This window comes from Phyllobates terribilis, unplaced genomic scaffold (genome assembly GCF_046119375.1).
Source record: "Phyllobates terribilis strain yellow unplaced genomic scaffold, ASM4611937v1 Scaffold_12__6_contigs__length_324123572, whole genome shotgun sequence".
Classification (NCBI taxonomy): Eukaryota; Metazoa; Chordata; class Amphibia; order Anura; family Dendrobatidae; genus Phyllobates; species Phyllobates terribilis.
The window spans coordinates 55733396-55755767 of record NW_027362772.1 but is presented as its reverse complement, the minus strand read 5'-3'; the positions used below and the strand labels follow the sequence as shown (position 1 = coordinate 55755767).

The following is a 22372-nucleotide window of genomic DNA, read 5'->3' as shown; positions in this document are numbered from 1 at the left end:
AGTTAAGGCCCTCTGACCTCCATGTCATTTCCAAGGGGCATTGGAGTGCCTCAAAATTTTTGGTAGGCATTGAACTCACTGTATGCCCTGTAACTGTGTAGCCGAACCGCTCCTTTTGTTACAGAAACATATCCTACAAGACATATGTGGATGACTGGCCTGATATTGATGTGAATGGTCCCTGTTCCTCCTGCTCTTTCTCCTTTGCCACTACCTCATCCATTATTTATCACCTGAAGCTTTGTTTTAACGGGAGTCATAGAACTTGGATAGCAGCAGGAAAACATCCAGCAATCCTCGGAGGAGGTAGGATATGCGCCAAAACGCTGACCAACTCAGGCCTAGCCGCTACTACATACATGCGCTTGCATTCCTTGAAAACAAAGCAGATGCTAACCTCTATCATCCTCATCATGCTCCTCACCTTGGCACTCTCAACTCCCCTGATGGAGAAGCCAGGGCCCACAGGAGGAGTCTGGTTCTCTGGTGGACTCGTCCAATGCTGCCCTAAAGCAGGCCGGGCTAAGAAAAGTGTGTAGGGGGAAGTTGACAGGAGAAATAGGGGCGGCTGGTGACCGTTTATGGACACCTGGCTGCCCCCAGGCGGCTGGGGACCGTGTGTGGACACCCGGCCGCCAGGCGGCTGGGGACTGAGTATGGATACCTCGCTGCCGAAGCAGCCATGAGGTAGTGGCCAGCTTCGGCCTCCTCCAAACTAAAAGGCCCCATTTCAAGTGCAAGCTAGCAGTATGGTATTGCAGCCTGCGGGTGGGTGGGTGGTTGGCTGCATATTTGCGCATGCATTGCAAGGAATGGGGGAGGTACAATTGAACACTGCCCTGGGACAAGGACTTGCATGGGGATAGTTGCAAGTCTGCATCTTCTGATGCGGCAAGGATCACTTCTGATGGGCACACTTTTAGGCAGTGACCTGGGTGTCAGAGATGCTTCCAGGGGTCTTCCCCATGTTGTTCCCATGTCTTTTCAGCACTTTATGCATGTGTCACACAGCACATGGCCAGATAAGATTGTAAAATGTTAAAATTACATTTCCCGGTGAATGCATTTGTCACAGTTGAAAGCAATACAAAAGTGCAAAAATGCATACAAAATGCTACTTGTGAACATAGCCCAAGGTGTGGAGGAGTATTTTTGTTTTTGGTTATTTATTTTACCTTATACACAAGTCTTTACCCTGGAAAAGAAATTCCTTAACATATTTCACAGGAAAGCAGTTTCAGTTTCGTTTTTGAACGTTTTATTGTGAGCCCGGTAAAGTGGCTTAATACCTCTGACCACGTTGTTGACAGCAGTGACCTGGGGGTCATAAATGCTTCCTGGGGCGATCCCCATGCTGTCCCATGTCATTTGAGCACTGTCACTATTGTTTTGGCCACTTTTTAGGCTTTCTACAGACTGCCGGGGGTGCCGCCGCAAAAATGCTCAGGTCTCCCATAGACTAACATTGGGCTCGTTGCTCGGGTCGAGCACCCGAGTATCACGGTGAGCTCGGCCCGAGCTTCGAGCACCCGAGCATTTTAGTGCTCGTTCAACACTACTAATTATCTTTTTTCAGTATACTAACAGATCACAGACTGCACATGAGTCAACAGTGTGATGCAGCAGCAAAAAAGGCAAACACAGCTCTGGGATGTATTAAGAGAAGCATACAGTCTAGATCACCTAAAGTAATTATCCCCCTCTACTCCTCTTTGGTCAGGCCTCATCTGGAATATTGTGTCCAGTTCTGGGCACCAAATTTTAAAAAGACATTGAAAACGCAAGTTTAGAGAAGAGCCACCAGGATGGGGAGTGGACTGCAAAGTATGTCCTACGAGGAACGGTTAAAAGATCTGGGAATGTTTAGCTTGCAAGAAAGAAGGCTAAGAGGAAACTTAATAGCTGTCTACAAATATCAGAAGGGATGGCACAGTCTAGAGGGATCATCCTTATTCTCATTTGCACATGGAAACATGAGAAGCAATGGAATGAAACTTAAAGGGAGAAGATACAGATTAGATATTAGAAATAACTTTTTTATAGTGAGTGTGATTAATGAGTGGAACAGGCTTCCATGAGAAGTGGTGAGTTCTCCTTCAATGGAAGTCTTGAGAAGCTGGACAGACATCTGTCTGAGATGGTTTAGTGAATCTTGCATTGAACAGTGGGTTGGACATGATGACCCTGGAGGTCCCTTAAAACTCTAACATTCTATGATTCTATAACTGCCACATACAGCTATCTTTCAAGCTAATTTTCCACCTTTAGTATGTGAGGTTGATTTACACTTACAGCAATAACTCTGGAGTTTCTTCTAATGGTCTTATATTTACCCACTGCCATCCTCCCCTTCTATTGCTGCTGCTCCTGTCAATCTTCAGCAGTTTATGACCTGCCGGATCGCTCCAAGTGATGGCTGGGGAAAGCAAGAGATCACTTTTCAATGCAAGTCTATGAGAGCCTCATTCTGGCTCTCATTGACTTATATTAAGCACTCATCATGACCGTTTTCTGTGACTTCCGGTCAGTGAGAAATTGTGGTCACAAGATGGCGGCGTTGGACCAGAGCAGCAGCGATAAAATATGAGGATGGCAGTGGGTAAGTATAAAACTAGGGTAAGGTACCCTAGATTAGAAGCATCGTTCTTGCTCTGAAAAGAACAAAAACGCTGGAGTGGTGCTTTAAATTGATGGTGGTCACTTCATATTTAATTCCTGGGCAAAATATCAGCTATTAAGATGTTCATTCTCCCTAAGTTCCTTTATTTATTTTAAATCCTGCCAATTAAGATACCCTTTATAACCCTGAAGAGAATGAAATCTCCTTTTTTGAAGTTCATTTGGCACTCTGGAATGCTTCGCCATTCCTAATTCTGTTAGGAATTGGCCCCTCCTACTATTTTATATTATGGAACATATCTGCTCCATTTGTCCTCCTTGCCTACTCTATGTGCATTGAATAGATGGACAGGGTCATAAAAATTTTTAAAACCTCTGAAGCCCCTAGTGAGGGGGGCATTCACCCCCACCTTTTACTTCTCACACAGATTTCCAGAAGGGAAACAAGAGATTACAATATCCCAACATCTTTTGATAATAGGACCACACAGGTAGCATATGGCATGAGGAATCCTAATTATTAAAATGCAGGATGTCTTTTGTGAAAGACTGAGATTTATATAATGAACATAAAGAGGAAAAAAATTAAAATGCTGTAAGTCCTTTTGAAGCCCAAGTGCCAACGAGCATGTATTTTGTGCGTAGACAGAGATTTATAGATTGGACAGATAATTAAGGAAGGGTGCCTATTATCTCTTCAGAAAGCACATCTTGTGGAAGCTTTGTTCCCCCAGGGGAAATGTTATTAATAGTCAGCCTAGACTTAATGTCTCCGAAAGAAAATGTTGAATATTGAAGATTGTATCAATCCAATACTGATTAGACATATCTTTTCGGTTTCAGAGCTAATAGGGGAAGAAGATGCATATTTTTTCCTAACTGTAACCCCTGCCTATAGGCCTCAAATCGATAATGAGCAAATTGCTAACAGCAGTTATGTTTGGTCTCTGGGTAACGGTAAAATCCTGACAAAAAATATGGCGGCGATCTCGAACTTCTGTGATCATCAGGAGTGAAGTTATCGCATAAGTTGAGGATTTCATAAAATCTCAAAGGGCTGAGGACATCCCACAACCCAGCCCACATGAGCTCATCACGGGGGGTGTGTTTGTTTAACTCAGATGCTGATAAAGGAGCAGGGCAAATTATGAACTGTGTTCAATGCTAAGGAAGATGCATGTCAGTGTAGACTTGATCCCATTAACCAGACATTTTCGGATTGCTTCCATCCGCTAGCTGAGCCATCTTTGTGGTCGGTGTAGTAATTTTCTTTTGCTTTATCCTTTTATGTAATTGTAGTTGCTGTATTATTCTGTTCCCTTTGTAAAACCTTTTGTATATTTTTTATAAACACTGCCTCATTTTGGACTAAATATAAAATTTAATAGTTCTGCTCCTTTTGTTCTGTAAACCGCGCCTCTAAGCCATACACTACATGCCAAGGAACCAGTCGGCCTGAATATAAAAAATGACTGGTGGTTGCAGCTAATATTCTTTCTTGGGTTATTGTGGAGTTTGCAGTGTCCATATAGGAGGTATATACATATATTCCAGGCATTGGAATCGGAGGTGTATATACCATATGCTCACTGTTAGTTCCCCAATAACCAGCCTATTACTGGAAGCAGCCTGCGGCCTCTTCCGTTATTCGTTAGCCAATTGAGTAATTGTCTGGACAATACGGGGTAGCAGACAGCTATCCGCTCCAAAGATAACAGCAGGTGGATTGAGATACGACCCCCTCCCTCCGGCTGCAATCTTTGGCAATTGGTGGTAGAGGGGGGATTCTGCATGATCCCTCTGGTGTTTATCTTGATAGGCAGAAATAGAAAAGCTGTGGATGGCTCATCCCGGATCATTGATTTGGGAAAGACCATTAGACATTACTTTTGTGCTCTGCTAGGTCTTGTGGCTTTCTCCAGAGACTTCTGGTGCAGATGTAGAATAAAATATCTGCTGGCCACTAATACATCTCTCTTAACCACTTTCTTGTTTACCCCCCATCTTTGGAGAGTTTTATGAGCTTAGTGACCAGTGGATGAAATCTGGGCATTTTTGCTTTACAGATATAGTAGACCCTCTTACGAAAAAGCTAAGATCATTTAATGAGCTAAGCAATGTACATAACCTACCTCTATCGGCTTATTTATCATGCCAACAGATAGCACATTACTTTTCATTGGCGATGAAGTCAACAAAACTCTTAGGTAAACATGACCTCTCCGATGCCGTTATATTGCTTTATAAAGAAAATCAAATTAAAATTCTCATGACCTGGTATCATACCCATGAGGTGTTGCATAAATTCAGCCTTACAATACCAGAGGTCTGTTGGAGATGCAATGCTGGTATCCTCTGCACTTGTCCTTTGATGCCAGGCTACTGCAGGGAGATTGAAAGTCTTATTACAGAAGTCATTGGGAGACATATACCTTTAGACCCTCTTACATATTTGCCAAATGTGTCTCGAAGAAGCATGGACAGAGGTGTCATACTTCTACTTGATTTATTGACAGCAGCACAGAGTTTGATTTCACTCTTTTGGAGGAGGGTCGTTATTCCTTCTACATCTCATTTATATGCATAAGTAAAGGATATTCATTCAATGCAACACCTGATCGCACTCCTCCATTATTCTACAAATAAATTCTTGGAAACTTGGTTGCTGAGGGATTCGTTTTATTGATAGAATACATATTTGATTTTGCTTAATGTCTAATTTTCTATTTCTCATCTCACGATCCTGAATAATAACATTAGAAAAAGATGATAGACTAAACATTTCATTCACTAGAGTAAATTACTTGATTTTTAATAATTCTGTCATACAATTATTTAATTCGAACTGTGATTTGTAATTTATATATAGGTATATATCTTTTTTTTATTGTTTGTGATTTGAAAATAGAAATAAATTAAAAGTAAGGTTGAAAAAAAGAATCACCCCCCCCTACACCAAAAGGGGGGTTCAGTCACTTAATCCAGGGCTTTCACCTTTCTTTGTAGTAGCCCCTTTAAGGGTTAGAAGTAGAGATGAGCAAATCTTTTCAAATTCACCAGCTATTCCAAATTTTGCTAATTGAAACATTGCAAAATTGAAGTGCTCCAAAACCACCAATTGCCCCAGAAAAATATTATGGCATTATTCTCTTTTACTCACATAATCTTCTTCACTAATGTGCTATCATATACTATTTATACAGTGTCTTCAGTATTTATGGCTTTCTCTTCCTATCTCCATGGCTAAGCAATGAGTGTGACGTCCTCTCACTATCCAGATTCTCAGCAAAATGGCAGCTTAATTTCCTGCATCAGCTTTTATGCTGGCAATAGTAGTCTCTCCTGACGGGCTGTGCTATACCATGTAGTGTTTTAGCAATAAGGCATTATGGGCAAGCCCACTTAGCAGAGCCCTAGATCATGTGATCCCTTCTTGGCTGATATAATCTTCTGCAATGTGAAAAATGGCAGAAGGCATTTTAGACTATTCGCGATTGAAATCCTATATTGTTCACTTTTACCGGGCTCAGCTCTTTTTGTAACAAATTTAATTTGAATTGAATCACTTTGCTCATATCTGCTTAGAAGGTTTGTAGGTTAATTATGAAATCTAAGGCTGGGGAACCACTGATCTGCCAAGATGATATGATGGATAAATTAGCTTGCGAGCCCAATGAAAGAAAAAGACTCCAAAATTCATAAACATCATGCAACCGCTGGGATCAACTATAGGTCTGTAGCGTGTATAGATCAGTTTCTAGGGTAGTTGGGAGGCAGGGGACGCGTTTAAATTCTTCCCAATGGAGAATTGGCTGGAGAGCAGTTCCCAAAAATCTAGCAGTTCCAATCTTCCGGAAGTGAACAAAGCCATAGATTGCGATTGGTTGTTTTCAACAATCTATAGCACCAGAAATGTTCAGATAGACCTACTGAAGGTCGCTGTGTGGGTTTATTTTGCTGTGGATGTGTTATTGCAGAAGGATGGCATTAGCAGCAGATTATTCTGGATGCTCTTGATGATTCTGAATAGTGACTTTTACAAAATGAAAAAGAAAAAAGTTGCAATTCCCATTTAAGTAGGAAGGTTCCATAAAAATTAAAGAAACAACTCTAGACAGTAGTGCCATGTCTCAAGATGCCTCAAAATTATCAGCACATTACCACTGACTTAAAAAATTTGCCCTATCAAAATTATCATGAATTGTATTAATATTTCAACTTTTGTAAAGGGATTTTTCATTTCTTTTTTTTCCCCAAAATTCTGAAATTAGAGAATATGTTTTTGAATGTTTTCTTTTTATGTAAGTCGTCAAGTTTTCTTTGCAGGTCTGATATTTCACTTTCAAACCGTGCGCTCATCATCTTTTCTTGCTCCTAAAAAAGAAACAAAAAAAACCAAACAAATCAAAAAAGAAATAAAAGAAAGAAAGATGTATCAAAACTAGTACAAAATATTAAAACCACTTTTACATAAAATACTGTTGACTGTAGATGAGAGTTTGAAGATATCAGCTCTTTTCAGGAGGCTTTCGGATATTGCTAGACCCTGTGGAGCCTACGTTTTCGAACTCAAGGAATGGGACTTCAACATCTCTTGCGGATCGCCTCATGGTCAAGTCTCACAGAGGAAAACATTTAGATGGAAGATACCCTAAGTTATGTCAAACCTTAAGACTCGGGATATGAACAACTGCTAAAAAACTTCAACAAAATTGTAATCAAGTTCAGTCAGAACCCCCTGGTAATCACCAAAAAGATAAAGGAAAAAACTGAAACATTAATTTTTTGGCAACGATTTCAGGATTAATGGGTTAAATTCCGCGCTGCCGAACAAAGGATTGAGGATGAATGGAGCCAAGAATCCAGGAGATAAATATGTGGGTAATTTGTCTATGTATTTGAAGTAGCAACATTTCTGCAGGACAAACCAAAAATGCGTAGACAAAAAAACCCCGCATATTTATCTCCTGGATCCTTAGCTCCATTCATCCTTAATGTTCTTCATCCTATTGTTCTTCCAGCATTCTTGAAATTAATTTTTTGGGGAAAAGGCATGCAACAAACGTTTGCGAACAAAGGATTGAGGCTGAATGGAGCCAAGGATCCAGGAGATAAATATGCGGTTTATTTGTCTACGCGTTTTCGAAGTAGCAACAGTGGTTTGTCCTGCTGAAGTGTTGCTACTTCGAAACACGTAGACAAAAAAAACATAGATTTATCTCCTGGATCCTTGGCTCCATTCATCCTCAGTCCTTTGTTCGGCAGTGCAGAATATAACCCATTACTCCTGCAATCGTTGTCCTTCCCTTGGTGGGTGTTCAAGCGCTATCTATGGTTGTGGTACACGACCTGAAAAGGTGAGCAGTCTTTTTTCCAATTTAATCGGATAAGACCCTAATTGCCCTATCGTTTTTCCAGCCTTCTCAAAATTATTTTTTTGGGGGAAAGACATGCAAATAAAGTTTTGGGATAATCCAATTTAAACCATGCTTTGTTCACACAATGGTTTCAGGCGTGCTCAACCAACAAATATCTGATGTCGATGTGAAACGTAACATGCAAAATCCAAATATCAACTGATTTACAAAATCCTCTACCTTAAGCTTCTGAGAAATCAGCAATTCGTATTTCTGAATCATGTTTTGTCTCTCTTGTTCCATCTTGACCATGAGCATTGCCTTATGCTGCTCGAAACTTTTCTGCTGATTTTGCAGGCATTGTTGCAAATTTCTGTTAGTTTGCTCCATAATTTGTTTCTCCCTCTGTGTGTTTTCGGCACGAGCACGTTCTTCTAAAACATAAACAGGAGTGTGGGTCAGTTATGATGTCAATAATCAAGATTTGTGCAGCTTTTTGAATACCTGTCCCTCACCTTCGAGCCGTCTCTGATTCTGAGTCAGGGTCTTATCTGCTTGAAGAACAGCAGTTTCAGTGTCCTTTGTATCAGACATAAACTCCTGCATCACTTCAAGAGCCTTTGGTTGAAAAATAGTGAAATTAGTTTCATGTCGGATAGGATCAGCTGCCATGAACAAATACATTGTTATAGAAGTCTAATTAGCTTTATTCTACCAAATAATTAAAATCCACTGAGTATGTTCTCAGCAGTCCCATGTGCACGGTTTTACAATTGAGGGAAGCTGATGGACAGGTCTGGTCACATGCCATCCCCCACCAGAGGCCATTATGAGAGCTTTGCAGTCTGGTTTGAAGGCGGAACTAACGAGTGTAGGAAGAGAACCTGTAATACTTATAAATTAGGGACACAAAATTATGTACCCAACACCTTTATTAAGATAAGCTAAAATGAATGACACCCTTTAAGGGGTAGCTCCTGCCAAATTGGAATCTCACATTGTAATTATTTATTTGCCAATCCTTCAGGCTTCCTATTGAATAATTATTTGGCCCCAGTGTTTGCTAAGTTCTTTTCTGAATATGGCATATCTCCATTTTTATTTTACTAGAGTTGAGCGAATTGATTCAAAACCAATCCAATCGGTTTAAAATTTCCTAAAATTCTTGGATTTAGGCAAATAAAAATTTTGGTATTTACTTTGCACGAATCCATCAAAATAGTGGCTTTTTGGCAGCAAAAGTGCTGGTTTCTAAAAGGGCCGAGAAGGGGTTAATAAATAAATAACACATTAGAGCACCACTCCAGTGTTTTTTTTTTTTATTTCACTGCTGGAGTGGTGCTTCTAATCGAAGGTATTTGACCCTACTCTTATACCTACCTGCCACTGTCTTCCCCTTCTATCGCTGCCCCTCCAGTCGGTCTCTGGCAGTTTGCAAACTGCTGTATCGCTCAAGTGTTTCATGGTGCAAGATGAAGGTCACAACTCAATACAAGTCTATGAGAGCCATGTTCTGGCCTTGTTCTGACTCTCAAAGACTTGCATTGAGAGCTTGTGATGTAACTTCTGACTTCTGGCCAGTCAGAAGCTGTGGTCACAAAATGACGCCACGGGACCGGAGCGGCACCGAAAAAAGGTGGAGACGCTGGAGGGTGAGTATAAGACTGAGGGCAGAGACCTTACAGAAAAAGCACCACTCCAGCACTTAAAAAAAAATGTTGGATTGGTGCTTTACCTTGCCTCTCCCAGCCCTCACCTGTCCAGCTGTGCAGCCACTTTTTGCTCTCTTGCCGTGGCCAAGCATCTGCAGACCCTCCGCACTAACCAGGCCTCAAAACATCATGTGACATCATGACATTGCATGAGGCCTAGGCACTAACTAGGCCTCAAGCAAAATTATGATCTAGTCAAGAGTAAAGGGATAGAAGATGTTGGAACAGGTGAAGATATGAGTGAAGACAACTAAAGACTAGTGATGTACGAACCCGTGACTGTTCGGGTTCAGCTGTTTCAGCCGAACGCCGAACAGTTTATTAAAAGTTCGGGTTGGGGTACCAGAACAGTACCCAAACCCGAACTCGGACCCCATTCACATGAATGGGAGGCCCAAACATCGGGTGTTTGCCACGCTGTCGTGCATGACAGCGCAGCAAACACTGCCTCTGATCAGGTAAGACCATTATCGCTGATACCGGATCGGCATGAGAAAAAAACCCGAAGATCTGCATTTGCCCCATAGTATAACATTGGGCCTAGTGCTATCCGATAAAACATATTACATTCAGCCGCATTACACGCTAGTTTGTGCAAGCCCTTAGAAGGAGAGTTGTCATTCTCCATAACTAAGTAAATAGGTCTTCCCAAGGACTTGGTGTTTTTATATCGATAGTCGACAGAGTGCTGCTAGTCAAAAAGTGTGCACTGTCATTTAGCTAGTGCAATAAGATGTCTGAAGACCTGCTCTGGCCTCCGGAAAGAGTAGAGCATTTCTGAGAGGAAGAGACCTGGAGACTGTGAAGTAGCTCTAAAAACAGGGAGTGGTTGTAGACACTTGAAAACTTTCTAGAGGAGAATTACCTTGGGCAAATACAGTGTGTGATGGCCCAAAGTAACCTGCAGTGATTGACCGGGCCAGTGTTCCAGCTCTGCAACCAGTTCTGAAGAGAATAACATGGCCTGAGACATCTATAAGTGCTGTTACCGCCTGTGACTATGGGTTCTGCCATTACCTCAGACACCAGTGATAACTGTTGCCTGTATTGTACGTTTTCTGTGGCTGCAAAGAGAGAGAGGAAGATTGTGGTATTACTGGGATTTGTGGCACGGGTATGATTCTAAATACTATTGTAATCTGGATTTGAGAGTAACAGTCCAATGTTAGAAGGCTGTGTTTGTTCACACAGGAAACTGCCTGCTCTAATTGTTAAGAATCTTGTTTGATATAACCATCAAGCTCCATGCCACAGTACTGTAGTGTAACCATCAAGCTCCATGCCACAGCACTGTAGTGTAACCACCAAGCTCCATGCCATAGTACTGTAGTGTAACTACCAAGCTCCATGCCATAGTACTGTAGTGTAACCACCAAGCTCCATGTCACAGTACTGTAGTGTAACCACTAAGCTCCATTCCACAGTACTGTAGTGTAACCACTAAGCTCCATGCCACAGTACTATAGTGTAACCACCAAGCTCCATGCCACAGTACTGTAACTAACAAGCTCCATGCCACAGTACTGTAGTATAACCAACAAGCTCCATGCCACAGTACTGTAGTATAACCACCAAGCTCCATGCCACAGTACTGTAGTGTAACCAACAAGCTCCATGCCACAGTACTGTAGTATAACCACCAAGCTCCATGCCACAGTACTGTAGTGTAACCAACAAGCTCCATGCCACAGTACTGTAGTATAACCACCAAGCTCCATGCCACAGTACTGTAGTGTAACCAACAAGCTCCATGCCACAGCACTGTAGTGTAACCACCAAGCTCCATGCCATAGTACTGTAGTGTAACTACCAAGCTCCATGCCATAGTACTGTAGTGTAACCACCAAGCTCCATGTCACAGTACTGTAGTGTAACCACTAAGCTCCATTCCACAGTACTGTAGTGTAACCACTAAGCTCCATGCCACAGTACTATAGTGTAACCACCAAGCTCCATGCCACAGTACTGTAACTAACAAGCTCCATGCCACAGTACTGTAGTATAACCAACAAGCTCCATGCCACAGTACTGTAGTATAACCACCAAGCTCCATGCCACAGTACTGTAGTGTAACCAACAAGCTCCATGCCACAGTACTGTAGTATAACCACCAAGCTCCATGCCACAGTACTGTAGTGTAACCAACAAGCTCCATGCCACAGTACTGTAGTATAACCACCAAGCTCCATGCCACAGTACTGTAGTGTAACCAACAAGCTCCATGCCACAGTACTGTAGTGTAACCAGCAAGCTCCATGCCACAGCACTGTAGTGTAACCAGCAAGCTCCATGCCACAGTACTGTAGTGTAACTAGCAAGCTCCATGCCACAGTACTGTAGTGTAACCAGCAAGCTCCATGCCACAGTACTGTAGTGTAACCAACAAGCTCCATGCCACAGCACTGTAGTGTAACCAGCAAGCTCCATGCCACAGTACTGTAGTGTAACTAGCAAGCTCCATGCCACAGTACTGTAGTGTAACCACCAAGCTCAATGTCAAGGTAAAAACCTTGATACAAAATAGACTAAAGTCATCTTAACTCGGCCATATCAGCAGGATCAGCCTTAAGTGTAATGTGTATTGGGGCCTCCCAATTTTTCTTAGAAAAATTATGTTGGGGGTGAGAATTATTTGGCATGCTGGACTTCCAATGGATAATTGTTATGTTCTCTGACATAAGCCACTTCCAAAAATGTCTGTCAACATGTTTCTCATAGGAACAAGGGAACATTCAGCTGAATATTCCCATGTATGGGGGGAGTCAGGAGAGATAGCTGTTAGCTGAATGATTGTTAAACCAATTACTAATGTTTATGAGGGGCCTGTACTGAAATGTAATCACCATATTCAGTGTCACAGTAGTGCAACCACCAAACTCCGTGCCACGATGTTGCACTGCCAAGCTAACAGACTGCTCCAGTGGTTATGTAACGACCAAGCTTTGTGCCTACGGTGTTGTGTAATCGTTAGGCTTGCGTTGTCACCTAAAGACTGTAACCAATACTCTTTCCTACATAGAGTTGAGTGAAAAACAGTTTCAGTTAAACCCTGCCATATAAGTGTCCATGATTGGACTATTTTCATGTGGATGATTGTGTTTTGGATAAATGGCTATGGCTATGTATGGCTATGTATAGAAAACTGACCTGCTCATAGGCTGACCAAAGACGACTCCCCATGCAACGAATTTTTACATGTCACAAAAATTTTGTTCATATTTTTCATTTCCTATCTTTGTGAAACTTACCATCATACCTTTCCCTAGAGTTGTATTATAAGTCTCTATGACCTTAAGCTTGTCATTTACATATCGTTGGTGGCCTCCAGGTGCATAATAGTTTCCTGTGAACAGGTTACTCTTCATGCTCATACGTAGTTTTTGGAGAAGCTTCTGGCAAAAATCTCTTGAAGCCTTTTCATTTTTTGCTGAATATTCATTCATTTTATTATCAATTAGCTCCTGTTAGAAAAAAAAAGTGAAATACAGTATGTATTTTTTTTTAGAAATGATCAAATTGATTCGCAGGACCATTGGCGACAAGAATGGGAGTCGTGCAAACCTCATCCTACCTTTTGGAATTCCCAGCACCTCTTCTGATTTGTAACTTAATGCAACATCATTGTCGTGGCACGATACATTCATGTCATTGTGCCAGGTCTACTAATCAACTTAGGGTCCAGTAGAGTCTGGCGAATAGGAAGTGGTTCGCAGGGCCATCGTCCTGTGGCCATGGACCAGGGTCCTGTGAACCAATTTGCTCAGCTCTGATATTTTCAAACACTAATTAATAATCATAGAGCCATTACTAAGCTTAAATAATGTAATTAGTGATGAGAAAATCTATTTACTCAGTTTGAGCTTCGTAGTCATTACTGATAATTTTTTGCCATAACTTGTAAGCTTAAAAATTGACTATCAGTTGTAAAAATTCATTGGAAGCTCTTGCTTGTAATGCTGAGTCACTTCTTAAGTACAAGCTGTGAGACAAGGAAGTCAAGAAGTCCGGTGACAGAAAACAGGAGGCAAAAAGGGTAAGGTAAAATAATGGTCAAAAGGCAAAGTCCAAGGTCAGGCAGCAAAGATCTGAATAGCTGAACAAAGAGGACAATGCACACACACCACTGAGCAAGGCTACAACTGGCAATGATCTGACCATTGTCAGCCAGCTAAATAGCCAGGTGATCATCTAGAATGGGTGACACCTGGAGAAAACTCAGCAAACCTGGCTAGATTGGATGGCTGGGTTGTCACTCACAATACTGACAGCCCAGCACGCTCCTGATTCTATAGGATGGCTGAGTTGTGACTCACGGAGTCCCTAGGACACCATGAGTGGTAGAATCGTGACATTGCTGTTCATAACTCTCATAATCCCATGTGTTATGATGCAAGAGTTGTCACTATCCTACATAACCATTGATTATCCTTGGCACTGCCATGCTGATGACAAGCGCAAATGAGTGACATTCAGAACATAGAAATATAACATTTAATTAAGCAGTTAAGGAGAGTACCAAAGATAATAATAACCATCAATAGAAGTTGAAAAAAAATGGAATTGAGGATATTGATAGCTGTCAGTTCACAAATTGGGGCTGAACTGATTTTCTTGCCCATTACAGCCACACATGCTACAGTTTTTTTTATGATTAGAGAAAAGTAATTTGCCGAGGACTTTTTAAATAATCTAAAAGTAAGAAGTTAAAAGAGAATCTGCCACTAAGTTAAAAGTTTCCAGTTTTTGCAATATTTTGCTCCTGCTCCACCCCTGAGTATTCTGCTTCTTGTTTTTTAATCTGACATACAGTTCCAGAGATAGGCTTATGTATTTAGACACGCCACAGAGCATCCTGTGAGCAACGCCCCCTTGTGAAGACCATAAATTTAGATTACTATTGTTATCTCCGGAACCATGTGGTGGATTTAAAAAAAATGCTCAGGGGAGAAATGGGAATAAAACAAGAATGAAATCTAGCCATTTGTGACCTAGTGACAGGTCCTTTTTAAGGTGGCACTTGCATGATGCAAAATAATCCAAATACTTTGATTCCAAGCTAGATGCATTTATCATGCATTTATGATAAAGATGTGTAGCCAAAATCTTGCATCATCTGGAATAAATACAATTGGATTATTTGCATCAACCATTTTAGTGCTGCCTAAGCTTTTTACTTTGGGATTGTTACATTGGCAGTAAGATACACATCACCTGACTCAATTCTTTTCTCTTAGAGTGCTGACTAGTGATGAGCGAGTAAGTGCGACTGTTTGACAGCTTTAATATATGTGTAAGAAATAGACATTCCTCACATGTATTAAAGCTGTCAAACAGTTGCAAATCATGCACACGGGAGCGATTCAAGCATATCACCGAGCAGCTATAAATACTCGGTGCTCGCCCGAGCATACTCGGCGAAAGAGTTAACAAAACATACTCGATAATCACTAGTGCTGACTCAAAACTATTATTTCTTCCTCTAGTGACTGACCTTCAGCTTCTGTTGATACTTTTGATCCTTGTCATTGAGTGAACGTCCCATGAAGACTGTAATGGCCTCTTTCTCACATACCATGTGCATGTTCAGGAAATGTTGATGTGTCTCCGTTGGAAACTTCAGGACATGTTTTTCCATCTCACATTGATATTTGGACAGTGCGTCTTGTAAAGCTCCGGTGTTTTCAATCTCGGCCAGAGCCAGGACCGCGTTCTGTATACATGGAACTGTTCCGCTCTGAATTGCGTTCAAATACGAGGCTGTGAGAATGGCTAACACTGAGACGCAAAGTAGATTCCAATATTAGGCATTGAATGACCATCGTGTCATATTATTTTGAAGGAAGTGGCAATAGTTTGACAAACAAACACTAGACAGTTGTCTGGTTGGCAACTAAAGATGAGCAGATTTTTTTAAATTTTAATTTGTCGAATTTGCCAAATTTTCCACAAAAATTGGATCCCCAATGAATAAATTTGCACACATCTCAATACTGTAAAGCTTGTAATTGCTCAGAAGATACATGTGGGGGAGAAGAGAGAGAACCTCGCTAAGCATAAGAGCTTACACTCTACAGAAGAGAGAGAAGACCCCACTGATCATAAGAGCTTACACTCTACAGAAGAGAGAGAAGACCCCGCTGATCATAAGAGCTTACACTCATCAGTAGAGAGAGAGAGAGGACCTCGCTGACCATAAGAGCTTACATTACAGGAGAGAGGACCCTGCTGACCATAAGAGCTTACACTCTACAGGAGAGAGGACCCTGCTGACCATAAGAGATTACACTCTACAGGAGAGAGAGAGCGGACTTCACTGACCATAAAAGCTTACACTCTACAGGAGAGAGAGGACTTCACTGACCATAAGAGCTTACACTCTACAGGAGAGAGAGGACTTCACTGACCATAAGAGCTTACACTCTACAGGAGAGAGAGAGGACCCCACTGGAGAGAGAGGACCCCACTGACCATAAGAGCTTACACTTTACAGGAGAGACAGACGCAGTGAATCTGGAAATGGAAAACGACACTGCTGTACAAACTGTTCTCCACTGGGAACCACTCATCAATGGTGATGACCTAAAATTAAGCTTTAAATATGGATGTAACCAACATTACATGAACATTACATTAGCAGGATAAAGTCAGGTTACAGAATGACTGGTTTCTACTGGCAATTACTGTACAAATGCTTTTGCAATGGTATCATGTTACAAAATTCAGATACTGTTTAGGCATGATTAGTTAGTATTAGTTAGTACATAAAGGGTATTTCATTTGGATATAGGTTATACATAATGTGTGACATACACGTTTGCAGACTTACCATCCCCGTAATTCAGGCATTCCATTAAAAGTCGTATTCCATCTGAGACATGTGGTATATTGAGAGAGTATTCTATACATTTCCAGTAGATATGTGTACCACCATGAGCACATGTGTACCACCAATGGGCACACAACATATGCTTTTAGGAATGGATAGGTGTCCAAGCATGCACAGCTCTCTCCATTAGTTACTATAAGAAATCTTAAAGCTTCCTTAAAAATGGAGAGAGCTACACCTGTGTGACCACCTCCTCTCGGAAAGCAATGCACAAGATAGATGTAGATGCTGGATGCAGTGGTGGAGCTTCATCCTATCGATATGCTAAAAAGTGGTTTAGCAGCCACAAGGATCCATGGATCCTCCTCAGTGACTGGTATAACCTAGTTAGCTGCATCGATGTTGGCAGGCTGTGGCAAGTAATTGCTTCGCAGAGACCCACAGCGGCACAGAAGAATAGGTTGAAGCCACTTTTGTGTGTACTGAGGATGGAACCTCAGGAGAACCATGAGGTCCCTGCCCCGGTCAAGGACAGCCGCTTTAAAGTAAACAAACACATTTTTTTCGACAGCATACATCTGCATAATTCAAAAAGGAAACTTACGCTAAAAGACTTAACATTTGGGGAAATTAATTAATTCATGCCATACTATTTTACTTACTTCTCCCAGTTACCTCAGTGCCTCCATTAAGTGTTTTTACACGACTTCCATTTATCATGTAACTATAAAATCTTGCCGCCTGTTCCACAAAATCCTCTTCCAGTTCTGACTCTTGTAATTCTTCTAGTTTCTGAAGTTTTGACCTTGACGCCGGCCGGTCAAACACAAAACATTTGTGGGTGTGGAAAAATTGCAGAATGCACTCGCGGGGTAAATTATAATCCTTGATTGTTTTGTCAGTACCTTGAAGAGATAAATGAATAGTTGTAATGTGCATCGAGTGAACCCAGCTAAGCTGTGAAGGGTGACCCTGTCAATGATCTTTTCACATCTTTTGACGATTACTTAATATTTATTGGCAGCTAATGATACTGATGCGCCCAGGGAAGTCAAGTAATTGGCGCCTTTTGGTATCAGAATCACATGACTGGGTGTTAGCACTTGGCCTTTTTGACACTAGTATGACTTTTGGGTTCCTTTTTTTTTCATAAGCACAACTTACACATAGTGAGTGGTATCATTCTATCACCCCCATACATCAAGCTTTAGATAGAACCTCCAGATCCATATTATCAGTCCTTCTGTGGAACAACTAGCCCTCAATATTCGCATATATCCAATGGTCATATGTAAAGAAATAACATACACACTTAAAACTAAGGGGGCAATTCTTTAAGATGTCTACTCCAGAAATCTGTAGTAAACACCTTAATAAGTCGCAATATTTTTGCTCAACTCAACAGTGGAGCAAAAATATTGCACCTTTTTATGTTTATACGCCTGTTCCAACCAGCTACACCCATATGGGCGTAGCATGGGCGAACATGGGCAGGAAGGGGCATGGTCATGGCAGCCCGTCAAATTCATCATAAGATAATGTACCTTTGATGTCCATTGTGACTGGTGACTACCTTGAGTGATCGTAAGAACCTTTGATGTCCATTCTGGTACTAACCAAGAATCTGACCTGGATGGAGAAGAGGCATGGAGCCAGTTCTCTTCTTAGGAGTGAGAAACTCATGTGGCTGTATTATCTTGATGACTTAGGTATCAACATTTAGTCTTAAGTGTGTTTGTAATTTGACCATTAGATTACTCTCTGAGCTGTAGATAACACTGACTCAAAATTCAAGTGCAGTGGTAAGGTGTTAAGGGAATATTCCTCGAAATGAATAATATCAGTAAACAGAAGATAAACTTGCCCACACCTTTAACTTTCTGAATTTCTTTAATGTCCCTCAAAACTGTTGGTTTGCATAAATTCAGCAGAGAGCATGGTGGTTAATTTCTCATTTTCAGATTAAAATAGCCAAAGGGAAAGTGCTAGAATTTTTTTTGTGAATATTATATTTAAATGACCGTCACAAGGCTCAACCTGCCTGTTTAGATGCATTGCATCGACACAAAATGTTTCCTTTACAATCCACCACCCCAAGTCCTTCCAGAAATGCATAATAAAAGATAATAATTATTAACTAATTCTACTATTACCACTTTTGAGCTCCAGAGAAGACATCAGATATTCATCTTCCGTTATTGCTCTTCCATTCTTCTCCAGTGTCAGAGTGAAGTCTCGGACGCACCAGGTAAATGATGGGAAATATCTGTTATATTTGCCGGTTTCATCTTGTGGCTGAGAAGACGCCTTCAGCTTAATCCTCTTTGTCAGTTCGGTCACATAACTGGGAGATTGTGTTATTAGGGAAAAGGTATATGCTGGCAATAGATAAAAAGATACATATCTAGTATAAGGGTTCAGATGATGCAAAAACAAAGGGTTTCCCATTACATTTTAACTAAAACTTCTTTTGACCTTCGGGGATAAAATAAAAAAAAACTGTACTTAATTTCCTGAGGATCACTGCTCCTCCACTCTCTCAGCTGTTTTCTCTACCGGACTGCTGGCATCATAATCATGTGATACTTGCAGCCAATCAGAGGCTGTGGAACAGCTGCAACCTTCTCATTCCATCTGAGTCAAGAGGTTGTACTGGAAATGTAATGGAAAACCCCTTCAAGTGTCCTTCTATCTGGCATGTAAAATTTTCTTGTGTGACTGTCATGGGTGTATCAAGTGTGACAGACAGTCGCTCTGGATCCGGCTGTAGAAGGTCACTGCATTTGCATTGCAGATGCCTTCTTGATCCTCTCATCTCTGTAGTGTAGTGATATCCTCCTTCCTTTAAGACCCAGCAGCGACCTTCACCTAATGCTGTTAATTGACACACCCTTGCTTGGTAGTTAAAAACTCTCAGTGTCGCCAGAGAGTTGCTGGTGATAGTTCTATGTTCCTCTGCCATGCCTGGAGTACTAGTAGTTGGCTAGCTTCTTCTTGGAATTCCATTGGAGGACAGTTGACGTTATCTCTCTTGTGTCTTTTCAAGCTAAGTTTATCCCCTTGTTTTGTTTACCTTGTTGTCTTTAGTTACAGTGGGGCTTGATTAGTTTTCACCATGTCCCCTCCCTACCTAGGGCCTAGCTCTAGGGACATTAGGGACATTCATTTTCCTGCTCGTCGATAGGTGCGTAACCTATATAGGGATGATAGGGTAGTCAGGGTGATATTAGATCTGCCTAGGGGTCTCCACTCCCCTTTTCCCTAGTTGTTAGGCTCCCTTCCCCCTTTTCCTGTTGTTGTTAACTTAGTTTTTCACTCATCTTGCGAGACATTATCACTAGCCGTATTTAAAAACAAACAAATGTCAAGTGGTTTTTTTTTGTGTTTTTTTTTTCCCCTCTCCCTTAGTTCATGGATCCCGTTACAATGCTCACGGAGCAGCTGCACAGGCTGTCACTGGAGGTGACTGACCTTCGCTCTGAGGTTCAGCAGCAATGGCAACGGCTGCTGACTCCTAATGTTGGGGACTCTGCGGGTATGCCGGTCCAGCTTAAACCCAAAATTGCCCTCCCGAACAGGTTTTCAGAAGGTAGAGACAAGTTTTTTGTATTCAAAGAAGCTTACAAATTATATTTTAAACTTTGCCCTTATTCCTCTGGAGATGAGGAGCAGCGAGTGGGGATTATGATCTCATTGTTGCAAGGAGATCCTCAATCCTGGGCTTTCTCTTTGCCACAGGGTCTGGTTTTCTCCAGTCAGTAGAGGATTTTTTCAGTGCTCTAGCCCTCATCTATGATGATCCTGACTGAATATCCTTGGCTGAGTCCAGGCTGCATCGTCTTTAGCAGGGGAATCGGTCAGTGGAGACGTATATCTCCGAATTTCGTAGATGGGCAACTGATACCCAATGGAATGACCCGGCCCTTAGAAGCCAATTTTCTCAGGGTCTTGCTGAAAGGTTGAAAGATGCCTTGGCAGTGTATGAAACTCCCGAGCCCTTGAAGGCTGCCATGTCATTGGCTATCCGTATTGATAGATGCCTTTGGGATAGGTGGGTGAGACCACACTCTCTGGAGCCCTCTTTTTGGGGTAGTGCCCCTTTGCCAGGGGGGCGTACTAGGGGTGAGGCAATAGTTGTGGAGTTGGATGAACCCATGCAGTTAGGGGGTGCCTCAGCATCGTATTTTTCCCCTGAGATCCGCAAGAAAAAGGGCATGTGTTTTTTTTGTGGAAAAAATGGACATTTTATTGGGGCCTGTCCCTCGATTACTAAGCAAAAAGAAACTCGATTAACCGTTGGTAGTCTGGAGCTGGATAATAAGGGAGTGTGTTTGCCATCAACCTGCAGTTCTCGGTTTGTCCTGACAGCAGAGGTGGTGCTAGAGAGGAGGACTGAGAACATTTCTGTGTTTGTAGAGAGTGGAGCTGGGTCAGCATGGTTGATGCTGAGTTTGTGAGAACTCATGGGCTTGCTTGCTGTACTTAAGCTAAGCCCATTCCAATTTATGCCAGAATCAGCGCCACTTGCACAGAAAGCTCTGACTCAGATTGTGCATAATGTGAGACTGAGGATGAGGTCTTTTCATTATAATTCCTTGTTATGTCCTGGAAGGCCTCCCCACTCCGATTGTACTGGGTCTACCCTGGTTAGTGAAACATAATCCGATTGTGAATTGGCAATCCAGAGAGATTGTTGAATGGAGAGATTACTGACTTGTGAACTGCTTAAACATTTCCCTTTCTACAGTCTCTACGGTGACCTTACCTGCGTTCTTGTCTGGTTTTGAGAACGTTTTTTCTGAGAAGAGGTGTCAAGATTTGCCTCCTCATCGTGCATATGACTGTCCTATTAACCTGACCCTCGGAGCTTAACTACCAAAGTCCAGACTGTATAATCTTTCTGGCCCTGAGAGACAAGCCATGAAGGATTTCATTGCAGAGAATCTGGAGAAGTAACATATCAGACCCTCATCTTCGCCCGTGGCGGCAGAGTTCTTCTTTGTGAAGAAAAAAGATGGCGGTCTTCGTCCCTGTTTAGATTTCTGGGAATTGAATCAAATTACCATCCGAGATCCATACCCTCTTCCTCTGATTCCAGATTTATTCAACCAGGTTGTGGGAGCTAAGGTGTTCTCCAAGTTGGATTTAAGAGGAGCCTACAATCTGGTTAGAATCAGAGAAGGGGATGAATGGTAAACGGCGTTCAATACCCCTGAGGCATTTCGAGAGTCTGGTTATGCTTTTCGGTCAGACCAATGCTCCCGCGGTGTTCCAGCATTTCATAAATGATATTTTCCATCATTTGGTGTGCAAGTTTGTGCTGGTCTATCTGGATGATATTTTGGTTTACTCACCTGATTTTGAGACACATCGGGGGCATGTTAAACAGGTGCTCTAGACGCTAAGGGATAACAAACTTTATGCCAAACTAGAGAAATGTGTTTTCGCCATCCAGGAGGTGCAGTTTTTGGGGTACCTGTTGTCATCTTTGAGTTTTCGGATGGATCCAGAGAAGATCCGTGCTGTCCTTGATTGGGACCGTCCCGAGAACCTGAAGGCTTTACAGCGTTTTCTGGGCTTTACTAATTTTTACCGGAAATTCATTAAAAATTATTCGGTAATTGTGAAACCTCTCACTGACATGACAAGGAAGGGGTCTGATTTTTCTAAATGGTTGAATGCCACCCAGCAGCCATTTTCCTCTCTAAAGAGTTGTTTTGCCATGGCACCTATACTCAGTCAACCCAATGTTTCTCAATCTTTTATTGTTGAAGTTGATGTGTTGGAGGTGGGGGTTGGGGCTGTGTTGTCTCAGGGTCTGTCCCCTGGTAAATGGCGTTCATGAGCTTTCTTTTCCA

General features: G+C 41.8%; 1 protein-coding gene across 7 annotated transcripts in view; it reads right to left on the bottom strand.

Annotated features, from left to right (window-relative positions):
* Nucleotides 1-5287: 5287 nt before the first annotated feature.
* The window catches only part of LOC141172043 (guanylate-binding protein 3-like), a 369874-nt gene continuing 352789 nt past the window's right edge, over nt 5288-22372 (bottom strand). For all 7 annotated transcript variants that reach the window (XM_073655827.1, XM_073655829.1, XM_073655828.1 and 4 more), the window contains 7 exons: nt 18668-18858; nt 17177-17419; nt 15180-15463; nt 12937-13149; nt 8492-8594; nt 8217-8410; nt 5288-6993 (listed from right to left, as the gene is read on the bottom strand). In XM_073655827.1, coding sequence (XP_073511928.1) covers nt 6856-6993; nt 8217-8410; nt 8492-8594; nt 12937-13149; nt 15180-15463; nt 17177-17419; nt 18668-18858 — 1366 coding nt within the window. In that variant the 3' untranslated portion in view covers nt 5288-6855. The remainder of the gene's footprint in view (nt 6994-8216; nt 8411-8491; nt 8595-12936; nt 13150-15179; nt 15464-17176; nt 17420-18667; nt 18859-22372) is intronic.